The sequence below is a fragment of the Microtus ochrogaster genome, chromosome 7, assembly GCF_000317375.1.
Source record: "Microtus ochrogaster isolate Prairie Vole_2 chromosome 7, MicOch1.0, whole genome shotgun sequence".
Lineage (NCBI taxonomy): Eukaryota > Metazoa > Chordata > Mammalia > Rodentia > Cricetidae > Microtus > Microtus ochrogaster.
The window spans coordinates 40,045,004-40,057,130 of NC_022014.1; the positions used below are offsets into that span (position 1 = coordinate 40,045,004).

Here is a 12,127-nt window from a genome sequence, read left to right on the forward strand (position 1 = left end):
AGTCTTCTCTGTACTTTCTAGCAGTCTTTCCCCTGGAACTTTCCAGACTCCCCACCTGGCTTCCAAGGGCTTGTATTGGCTGGTGCAGTAGGATCCTTCTTAGTTTTGAGCTTAGTCACTGATGGACAGTGGCAGGGACTCCTGGGTCCCTCTCCTGTCCCTGGATGTCTGTCTGTCCAGGGTGAGGTATGACCCTTCCTCATGCCTCCTGGTACCATTGCTCAGCAGGAGACTCCCTACTCTGAGCTCTCACTTTCTTTGTTTGAAAAGAAGGTGTTTTCCCATTCATTGCTGTCTAACAGGAAAGGAACACAGTAGGTGCCAAATAAATCATCTTAAAGACTCTGAGGACTTCTGCAAGGCCAGCCTCAACTGCTGTGTTTCACCTATAACTTGTGTAAGCCACACAGCCGCCCCTGGGAGACTCGAAGCTTTTGAGGATGTTAGAGCACCTGAATCACTGTGTGATGGTCACACCACAGAACTAGGATGTAAACCCAGGTTGTCTGAGTCGAGAGATCCTCATGCTGGGGAGCCAAATGTTCTTCTGAACCCTTACACTGTGTAATCGGGGAGTCGTTGGCAAGACTCTCCTCAGATGTCGTTTCCATCAGTCAGGAGCAGATGCGGGACTTCTAAGAACAAACCCCTATGCCTCCAAGGCGTTCCAGGTGATTCCAGAAAAGGGCAAAGTCAAACACGGCCCCCTAAAGTGGCTCCAGTCCTCTTCTTGTCTTATCACACGAGTCCCTAGCCAGCTTGGACTTGCATGCTGCAAACCTGGCAGGGCCTGTTGCTCCGCACTGCTGGGTCCTCTCTGCTTCCCCTAATGATTCGTCGGAGCCTATCCTCACCAAAGTAGCAGGGGGGACCACCAGTGAGGGCGATGAGAGAGCAGAAGTCAGGAAATAAAGGGAAAGAGTGGGGGGCTGAAGCGAAGAAGAGGAGTAGGGAGGCTCCATCCCAGGGCCTAAGCCCCTTGATAGCAGCCACGGCCTCCCAGGGATGGAGTACCATCATGTTTAGTACCACGGGGAACAGAGAGATAAGTTTTCAAGGTCAGAGGAACCTTCCAGAGCCCCTCACTTCCCTTGAGTGCAACCAATGATAGCCAGATATGGAGGTGATCAGGCAGGGCCCAGGGTGCTTCTCCTTTGCCCACTGTGGCCAGTACCTCTCCAAGACACCAGATAAAAATGTCACCAAGAAGGAAGGGAAGAAGACAATGAGGTCTCAGCTAGGGACTCCCTCTGGCTTAGCAGTACATAATGACCATTTGGTTACCAGGTGGGGATGTTTACACCAATGTAACTGTCATCAATGACTCCCTCCACCTGCCAGAAGCCACACCTTTATGTTGGGTTTGTTCTGCCTGCCCTAGAGGATCTGGGCTCCTTCCTATGCCAAAGGATGGGGTCAGGTCAAGACCCTGGATGGAACACTACTCTACTGCCTTTACAGTTCACTCTGGCTGAGCTGGGTCACCAACACTCTGCTCTCTTTTTCCTTCCCCACTCCGTCCCTCAGTACCCACTGCGCCTGAGGTCTCAAGCGTTCCAGGGTCTCATCAGGAAGCAAATGCTGTACACGAAGTGCTGCCTAGTCTCTCAGAGGAAAGAACTCCTCACAGACAGCGTCCCTCATAGATGACAGTGCCCCCACAGGACAGCACCCCTCACAGACACACCCACAGGCCCATCTGATATTGATAATTCCTCCTTAAAACTCTCTTTCCAGGAGATTCTAGGTTGTGCTGTTTGGGTAATTAAAACTAGCCAGCACAACTGGGCTCCATGCAGTGCAGCTGTGAGACTCAGGGAGAAGAGAGCTCTGGGGAGCCGGAGCCTGAAGAACAGGCTGCTTGGGTCTCTCTCAGAACTGCTCCCAGGAGCCAGACCATAGTTAATGTCCCCTGAGAAGTGTCTTTATCTGGGATGTCAGGGAGAATGTCATTTCTGGTCCCAAGGTCCCTTGGTGGAGCAGGTGGGAACCTATCTGAAGCTAAGTGTGTATGTGATACACATTGAAGAGAGTGAAGCCTCTAGGTCGGGTTTTTTCTTTTTTAGCTTTTTGAAGATAGCATTTCTTTGTAACCTGTCATAGGAGTCACTCTGTAGACCAGGCTGGCCTTGAACTCACAGGGATCTGCCTGCCTCTGCCTCCTGAGATTAGAGCCATGTGCCACCACCTCCCAGACATGCCTCTTGGTTTTTTTTCTGTGTCATCTCTACTCTTCTTTGAGCCAAGAGGGTATCTATGAGTGTTACAGCTCTGAGAGGAAAGGCATCCTGACTGTCTAGAGCCAAAGAATACCACAAAATCACACCTACAACAAACCTCACACAGGGATTTATTTGGAAAGACTCCAAAGGGTGGCTGCCTCTGCTGGGGCAAGAAGCAGGAGTGAACTGAGCAGGTATTTTATAGGGTTTCTGGGGAGGTAGAGCTTTCCGGGGTAGCCTAGGACTAGTAAGATTCTGTGGCCTGCTCCTGGGGCAAGCTGGGGGATTGGTGGGGTTTTGTTCTCAAGGATTGATAGTATTCTTTTCCCTGGCCCTGGTCTTGGGCTCTAGTCAGTGTCAGGGTGTTCTTTCCTTGGCCCCATTCACCCTATGGTATTCATCCAAGAAGCTCTGCTATATGCAAGCCTTCTCTCTGAGACACTGCCTTGGGGATGGGAAGTCAGTGTTGCGGTGTTTGGTAGATAGAGGCCACGCTCCATTCTCCGTGGATGAAGGACAGTGGCCTCAGTTTGCAGCTGTTTGTTTAGCAGCGTCCAGACCAGCATGTAACACAGACGTGGCCATAACTTGGAAGTCTGGCCTCTTGGCTCATAACCTGTTTGCAGTTAGCCATCCTTATCTCTGTTCTCTTCAGCTAATTAGGAACGCACTATTTCCATAAAGTGGGGTTTCTTAAGCTGAATCAATCAGGAACCATAAAATATAATCTTTAGCTATGACTTTGCCCCTGGGAGAGGACGTGAGGGTGTGATAGGATTAAAGTGTGTGTGGGGGGGCAGGGGGCACATTATGAAATACCACAAGGCATGGGTACTGGATTCCTGCTTAGGAAGGCAAGATTCAAACTATTTGAAGAGGCCTGAGCTATATTTGGGGTGGGGGTAGAATGTATAGCATGTCTTGGCTGCCACCTCATAATCTTGAGCAGTGGTTCACTCTCTAACCAGGAAGTGAGGTAGGCTTCATCACTAGGGACCCATGATCTTCATTCAGCTTGCCTTGAGAGCATAGCAAGTCTCTCCCATCTCACGTCTCTGGGGCCCCTGATATGTTTGGTCAACTTACTTTGAACACTAGTAAGACCACACAAACACACACACACACACCACACACACACACACACACACACACACACACACACACACACACACCATTTCAGGCCTGTGTAGAAATTCCAGGAAAGTCTCTGCTAATCTCTGTGACCTGTTGGGGACCAAGAAGCTCCCCGACCAAAAATATTTTCCTCATCCTCTCTGCAAGAACAGCTTGCTGTTGAGCTCTCTGCAGAAACAGCTTGCAGCTGAAAGCATAATCAGCTATGGCACAGTTCTTGGAACAGTCTAACCACAAGATGTTTCAATAGATATACTACTTCCTCCCTGGCCTAGGGCGCAATAGTTTCCAATCCCCTCTAACCCTACCCCTCCCTGCCAGAACCACTCTATAAGAATAAACCCCTGCTTACAATAAACGGAACCTAGACGCATCTCAGACTGACTCTGTCATTCTTTATACGCGCTTGGTTCTCTTTCTCTTTCCCCTCATTCCTACCCAGGTGATCCCGAACTCGAGGCCCACGAATTACGTGGCCTCTGGACAGGTCAAGTGGCGCCCAACGTGGGGCAGCTCGAGTATCGATGGTCACTGGACAGCCCCCAATTGAAGAAAAAAGCGTTCCGGAACGTGCTTTGATAGGGACGTCCTGCATTGCTTGTTTAGTGTCTTGAGGTAAGTTCGGCTGTCTTATTAGGATGGGTAAGTCGGCTTCTAAAGAGGCCCTCTTTATAAGAGAGATAAAGAGTACATTACAGGAAAGAGGAATAAGAGTTAAGAAAAAGGACTTCCTACAATTTTTCTGTTATATTGAAGAGAAATGTCCCTGGCTAATCTTAAATGGCTCGGACATTCAGCCCCTAACATGAAATAGGGTAGGCAAGAATATTAATAAACTTTTAAGAAAGGGTGAGGAGGTCCCTAAATCATTTTTTAGTTTTTATGATATAATTAGAGACATTCTTAAAGATTCTAAAAAGGAGGGGAGAGTCTCACATCTCCTGGCACTGTTTGAGGATTTCCTTAACAAGGAGACTGCCCAGTCCGACTTAATGACTTCCCCCAAAACCACACTTCAAAAGCCAGACCTCAAGCAGGTTGCGTCTATAGATAAGTCCACCTCTCCAACCCCCTCCCTCTTAGACAAAAAGATCCCTAAGAACCTTAAAAATCTTCATTTGCCCTTGACTGAGAAATTGCCTGCAGAGGCTGCATCTTCGCCCTCTCTCTACCTGGTGATTCATAATAATGATAATGTTGATGGGCTAGACACCGCTAAGGAGATGGACTTGGAGAAAGAAGCTTCTGCTTATAAGAGGAAAAAGTATGATCCGCCTCTTATAGCTCCCATAAAAGCCCAGAAAAGAAAAAACAGTCCTCAAAAACTTGTATGGTCTAGTCCCCCACCCCCTTATGCACCTGTCCAGGATTATCGGGCTCAGCCATCAGCCCCTTCCTTCTCTATGACTCTGCCTTCCCACACCATTGAGACTCCCGGCCTGGATAATCTGTTGGCCACTAAATGGTCCCTTGCCAGTCAGATATCCCAGTTGAGAGGCGTTATTTCCTTGCAAAAAGAACTTAAGGATTTAAATACCCAGATTCAAACCCTACAAATTGATCTATTGACACCTCCGTCGCCTCCTGTGTTGCTAAGACCTCCAAATGCTGGAGCCCGTCCATCCAAAACTCATTCCACCTCTGTTAATCATCGTCTTACCTTCCCGGTCATGACTCGATCCAAGGGAACAGCAGCTAATGCCCATAATGAGTGCCATACTATAGATGCCCATAATGAGTCCTGTATTATAGACATTGGGGATGCTGTGGGGGAGGAAGGATCCCAGTCTGAGGGAGAGGAAGAGGGAGAGAGTTCCCACATCATTAAGACTCTCAAAATTAAACATTTAAAAAAGTTGCATTCCGCAGTTAAGAACTATGGCCCAGCAGCCCCATTCACCTTGTCTATTCTCAAAAACTTGGGACAAGGAGAAAGCCTTACCCCCATAGAATGGACAAAGGTTTGCCCAATCAGTGCTATCCCGTGGCCAATATTTAACCTGGAAGGCCGAATTGTTAGAAAAACTTGAAGACCAGACAAATGTTAACAAACAAAACACGGCAACAGCCTCATGGACTCTAGACAAATTGACAGGTCGAGGGAAATATACGGTAGAAAAGAAACAGCAGGCGCTGCCCGTGGGGTTGCTCAATCAACTAACACAAGCCGCATTGGCCGCCTGGCGAGCCATTCCACCTCCTACTTCAGTGGGCACTTCCCTTTCTAAAATTATCCAAGGCACCAGCGAGCCTTATGCTCAATTTGTAGCCCGGCTCCTAGAAGCTACAGAAAGGATCCTGGGAGAAAATTGCACTGATGATCCCATCATAAAACAGCTTGCCTTTGAAAATGCCAATTCGGCTTGTAAGGCTGCTTTAAGGGGCAAAATAAAAACCATCGACCTCCATGGTATGATTAGGCTTTGCAATGAGGTTGATTCCTTTGAACATAAGCTTTCTAAATCCATCAGCCTAGCTATGGGCGCAGCGCTCCATCCCATGGCTGCCAGACAGGTTACTTCAAGATCTTGCTATAAATGCGGAGGAGCCCGGCTAGCTCAGTCGATAGAGCATGAGACTCTTAATCTCAGGGTCAACGCACATCTTTGAATTCCCGGACAGACCCAATGCTTGGGAATGCCAGAAATATTTTTTGAAAATATAGAGCCTCTTTATGGAGCCCTTGCCATAATTTTGATGTTCTTGATTGTTCTTTTCTGCTGTTTTTGCCTTCGCTGTCACAAGCCAGGTCAGGAATGCACTTGGTAAGATCATACATGGTAAGGATGTTATATTTGAGAGCGATCTGGCTTGGTTGCCTACTGGTTCTTTAGCCCTGAAGCAGGTAAGACTCCCTCAGATCACATCCCTGTCCCCCAAAAATGGGTAGTTATTAATCTTTCAAACGGACAGGTTGCTGCTTCCAATTCCTCCACAAATTATCCCTTTGGAAAATGGTTCCCGGATCTGTTTGTGGACTTATGTGATATAATAGATAGATGGACTAATCCATCCTAATGGGGATGTAACTCCCCCTGGGGCATGGCAGAGACCAAAAAGGCACAGTTTTATGTTTGCCCAAAGCGCACTGGCTCCAGATATAAAGCTAAAACACGTGGAGAAGCCTCGGAGGCTTATTGCAGAGACTGGAGTTGTGCTAGTACAGGTGACATGGGTTCCTGGAAGCCCCCCCGTAAAGGATGATTATATCACTGTCCGTCCCCATGATCGCAGTGATCCAGGCACGTCCCGCTGTGAAAGAAATCAACCTTGCGGTGCTTGCTATGACTCCCGCTATTATCCCCAGCGAAAATATGCAAGGCCAGGGGGACGATGTAATATGCTCAAAATTTCCTATACTGAATTGGGCAAACAACGGGGCACGATATGGACGGGAGGAAGAACTTGGGGAATCCGCCTTTATGTAAAAGGCACGGATCCAGCTGCCACTTTTATGATTCAGCTCCAAAAAATGGCACCCCCTTCCTCACCTGTAGGCCCTAATCCTGTCCTTCCAGATCTAGAAAAGGGCAATGCAGGAGCCCCAAAACCGCTCCCTGCCACTCCAACACCTCGATCGATGGTTTCTACAAAACCTCGGTCCTCTTCCCTGCCCAGTCAGGATGTAATTTCTTTAGCTCCCCCGCCTAATTTAATCCCCAAAACAGCAGATAGATTGTTCAATCTTATTCAAGGAGCCTATTCTACAATCAATATGTCCAATCCCAACCTTACAGAAAGTTGCTGGCTATGTCTATCAGCAAAACCCCCCTATTATGAAGGGGTAGCTACTACTGTCACCAAGGTGGCCGAACACGCTTCACCCCCTCCCCAATGCCGAGAAAATCCACACCAACTCACCTTGTCTACAGTCTCGGGATCAGGATACTGCTTGGGCCAGGTTCCCTCACATTTTTCCCAATATTGTTATGAGACAGTTTTCCCCTCTAAAAGTAACAACTATCTTGTGCCCCCTAATGGGATTTATTGGGCCTGTAATACTGGCCTAACATCATGTATATTTGCTAACAGCTTTACCCCTGGGGAATTTTTCATCTTAGCACAACTTTGGCCCCGTATCAGCTATTATTCAGAAGGCATTTTTTTTGGCACAAATGTCACAAAAAATAAATAAAAATCCCATAACCATACAAATGTCACAAAGAGTAAAAAGAGAACCTGTAACTATGACCCTTGCCTTACTATTGGGGGTCGGCAGCATTACTGCCGGAATTGGGACCGGAACAACTGCCTTATTACAAAATAATCAATTATGGAAATTACAAAAAGCCATGGCAACGAATCTCGAGGCCATCGAGAAATCCATTACTGCCTTAGAGAAGTCCTTAACTTCGCTCTCTGAGATAGTCCTACAGAATAGACGTGGACTAGATCTCCTATTTTTAAAGGAGGGAGGCCTTTGTGCTGCCCTACAGAAAGAATGTTGTTTTTATGCCGACCATACAGGCGTTGTCAGGGAATCTATGGAGATCTTGAGGGACAGACTGGATAAACGTAAAAGGGACTTTGATAAAGAAAAATCATGGTTCTCTACCTGGCTGCAAGGATCCCCTTGGCTATGCACCTTACTCCCCACTGTTATAGCCCCTTTGGTAATGTTTCTTATCCTCCTTTCCTTTGGACCATGGGCTTTTAACCGTTTAACACGTTTTATTAACTCTCAAATAGATTCTGCATTAAAACCTGCTGAGGTTCATTATCATCGCTTAGCTACCAATAAAGAAGCTGCCAATAAAAAAGCTGCCAATGAAGAAGTTACAATGATCGAGCTACAGAAGATTTCCCTTCCCTCCCCTCAACCCTTTTCCCACTCCCCACTTAGATTTACCCCAAGCCCAGGCCCAAGATGAAAATTCAAAAAAAAAATTCTAAATTTGGCCTTGTTAGATCTGCCCCCCATGGTACTTTAACTCAAAATGTTCCATGAGAAAAAAGACTAAAAAGTCAATAACAAAAAATTGTTTAAGCCTAGGCCCACCTAAGACAGGGCAATCCTGATGGGGAGGATGTCCTAAAGACGGGTAAAGGTCTAGCATCAGTCTTCTAGCAGACTCAGTCTCTCTCATGATTCTGACCTTGACGCCAGCCATAGAGTTACAGAACACCCACCACCGAGGCCCTGCACGCTGAGGGCTAGTTCCCATTGCACCAGCTTAAGCTCAGATCAAGTTTTGGGTCTGCTCCGGCTACAGAGTCTTTGGTCTTTTGGTTATCAGAGTAACACCCAGATCCCAAATCCCAATTGGCTCATTTATATATAAAGAGAGGGGGAGATGTTGGGGACCAAGAAGCCCCCCGACCAAAAGTATTTTCCTCATCCTCTCTGCAAGAACAGCTTGCTGTTGAGCTCTCTGCAAAAACAGCTTGCAGCTGAAAGCATAATCAGCTATGGCACAGTTCTTGGAACAGTCTAACCACAAAGATGTTTCAATAAATATACTACTTCCTCCCTGGCCTAGGGCGCAATAGTTTCCAATCCCCTCTAACCCTACCCCTCCCTGCCAGAACCACTCTATAAGAATAAACCCCTGCTTACAATAAACGGAACCTAGACGCATCTCAGACTGACTCTGTCGTTCTTTATACGCGCTTGGTTCTCTTTCTCTTTCCCCTCATTCCTACCCAGGTGATCCCGAACTCGAGGCCCACGAATTACGTGGCCTGCTGGACAGGTCGGTGACCACTGAGGTCTTTCCTCATTTCTTCATCTCTGTGACTGTCATGTGTCCTTCCTCATTCCTTCCACACTCCAGCTTCTGAGGCACATACAAATCCCCATTCCTTCTCTGTAACCCACACCTTCTGCAACACTCGGCACGCTGTTCCCCAAGGACGCTTTCCCCTCTCCTTGGCACCTGAAGTTTGAGAGAACATGCCCAAGGTCTGGGTGATTGGCAGAGGCTAGGGGAATAGTGATCCTTCTAGCTTAGCCTTTCTCTCCATTGCAAATAAGAAGGCTGGTGAGCGATGCTCTAACCAGAGGCTGGCATAGACATAGATAGAGAAGGTGAAATTGCAGAGGAAGCCACCCATTTCCTTGTAGGCAGAGAACTAAATAGACCCCAGGGTCTGACCCTAGGAAGAAATGAAGGTTTGGAAGAGGGAATACTAGGACTTTGCCCCAAGGAAAGGTGGAAGATGCTTCCTACAAGCTGTGGGCCAGCCTCATATCCACTCTAACTTTCTAGTGTTCCAAACTTTTTTTGTAGCTCACCTTGGGCACAGAGCCATTATACTTCCTTACTCCCCTCCTCCATCCCTTTCCAACTGGAAGTCCAAGAAAAGCTGTCCTCACTGTATCACTTTCTCTTCTTAGAAGATCAGGAAGTTTAGTACTCTTGGTTTTACGCCAAGATACTATTTACCAATTGCCAGGCAATAATGGTCCTCTGCCCTATAAAAGTCAGTGATAGTGAGGGCAGAGGAAGTGTTCCTTTCTTCCTCTCTCTGGTGAGATCACTGGCCTTCCTCTCCATCTCAAGGCAGTCCTTTCAGAAGAGCAGGCTACTTCTTGGTGAGCATTTCCAGTGTGGGCTGTGATACCTGGTGAGGGAGGCCAGCTGTTAGGGGAAAGATGACTTTGGAGGTGGTGAATTCATGTCCTTAGCTAAGGGGCTGATGGCTCTTGAGCACCATGGCTCAGAACCTTCTACCACATAGAGAGCCTGCACCTGCTCTCCAGAGGAGTCGTTCTTTATTCAGCCCTGTCAACTGTGGAGGGAGATCTAGTACCCTCCAGACACATGCAAGAAGAATTCTCTTGGGTAAAATTCCTTCCCTGGGAGAAAGACCCATCCCCATCCTCCATGCCTTGATATGGAATGTTTTCCAGTTTTGTATCCTTCCAAATTGTCACATCTAGCATAAAGCCAGTGTTTGATAAATTTTGGCTCCCAGAAAGAATGAGTGAATGAACAAAAGAATGATTGAATGAATGACTATATAGATAAATAACAGTTGGGTGCGGGGGGGGGGGGTTGTTGGATTACAGGTCTGAGCCCCAATGCTCTGACCCCATTGTCCTCACTTGCATCTCATTCAGTGTTCACAGGAGTCACCATGGCCTGGTCCTCCAGCCTGAAGAACCTTCTCACAGTCTTTGTCTTTACCAGCTTGGCTGTCAGCTCTGTGGGTAAGACTAAACACAGCATTACTTTCTCCTCAAGAAGGGAGAGGTGAGCAGTCAAGAGCCTGGGGAAGTAACCAACCACATGAGACTGCAGTGGTCTGTCTAGCCCCTCATGGCTTTTTGGCTCCTAGGAAATGCTAACTACTTGGCTCTGGGGTTATCTTTTAAATGATGTATATTTCTTCCTTGCAGAGAGTTACCAGTGTACGGTATATCCATGTGTAACTGATTCATGTGCTGCTTGTGAAACCACTAAAGGCTGCTTCAATGAAATACAGAGATTTGACACACCATGTAAGCCAACCCTCACACCTTGAGCGTCTCCAGTTTATCCTTGCTTCCTTTCCAGGATGAGACTGGGGCTGGGGTTCTGGGAGGCGGTGGAGATGGAGCATGTGCTCGTTGTAGGACTTGGCTTCTACATGATGAGGGCCATTCGGGTGTGACTCTTCTTACTTTCACACTATCGGGAATCTAACTCAGGGCATCACGCACTCTAAGCATGTACTCTACCACCAGTCACTCCCTTAGTAACAAATGGCCCCTCTGTTGATTCGTTCTCTGAAACAGACCATTGCAGATGGAGGGACTCTTGGAGAAGTGCAGTACTCAAGGCAGAGGGCATGAAGTGACAGGTTCTTTACCACTAACTCAGGAGGAAAATTTACTTGGTGGCTTAATTTTTTACAGCTTCCCTGACAGATGGAACATTTAAACAAAAAGGATGTATTGCGGACTCAAACACATGCAGTAGCCTGACAATCTCGGCAACCCTGGGGGATCAACGGACATTTACCTATGCAAACAGCTGCTGCATAACTGAAAAGTGCAACCAGGGTGACTTAACACGTGAGTACAGCTCCGGCCTGTGCCCCACCTGCTCAGGGCTCCTCTGCCTTTCCCTGGGTGCATCCCTCTGCTGATGGGCTGCAGCCATAACACTTGCCTTCCCTTTTTGCTTGAAGCTTTCCTTTGTAAAGGGTCTGGGTTGGATACACACCCCTCTCTTGGGTATGTGTGCACACAGTTGTGTACACAGACTGGGTGACAGCTGGGCAGCAGTAATTGCTCCTGGGTCTATTCTCTAAGTAGGTTCAATGACTCAGTATGTTTAAATGCTTTGCTCTGCTCTGTCAGTTGACAGATGTTCCTCACCTGTTTTATTCCTCATCTTAAATTTTTGTATTGTTGAGATGTAGCCTTGCATGTATCCAGACTTGTATTGTTTTACTGAGATCAAGTAAATTCCCCACTTCAGCCTGCAATGGAGTAGCTGGAAGTACAGTGTGCATGACCACACCTGGCTCATTCCTCAACCTATGATCGGCAGCTTTTTAGAAAACAGATAATCTCTTACCTCATTATCTAGGACTCCTCTTCTTCAGGGCAGAGAATAGGGTAACTAATGAAGCTAATCATCACACAGGATTCCTGTGGGAGATCCTTCACTGCACTCATATGGCAGAGCCTTTCTCCTAGGCCTCCTTCTGCTCATCTTTCTCCTGGGCCTCCTTCTGCTCATCTTTCTCCTGGGCCTCCTTCTGCTCATCTTTCTCCTGGGCCTCCTTCTGCTCATCTTTCTCCTGGGTCTCCTTTCAGTTCATCTTTCTCCTGGGCCTCC

The 12,127-nt window shown here is 47.4% G+C and overlaps 1 protein-coding gene across 1 annotated transcript in view; it reads left to right on the top strand.

Annotated features, from left to right (window-relative positions):
- The first annotated feature begins 3,715 nt into the window (after positions 1-3,715).
- The window catches only part of LOC101989939 (protein RoBo-1-like), a 10,900-nt gene continuing 2,488 nt past the window's right edge, over positions 3,716-12,127 (top strand). The window contains exons 1-4 of the mRNA XM_005350005.1: positions 3,716-3,971; positions 10,420-10,509; positions 10,699-10,800; positions 11,197-11,355. Coding sequence (XP_005350062.1) covers positions 10,437-10,509; positions 10,699-10,800; positions 11,197-11,355 — 334 coding nt within the window. The 5' untranslated portion in view covers positions 3,716-3,971; positions 10,420-10,436. The remainder of the gene's footprint in view (positions 3,972-10,419; positions 10,510-10,698; positions 10,801-11,196; positions 11,356-12,127) is intronic.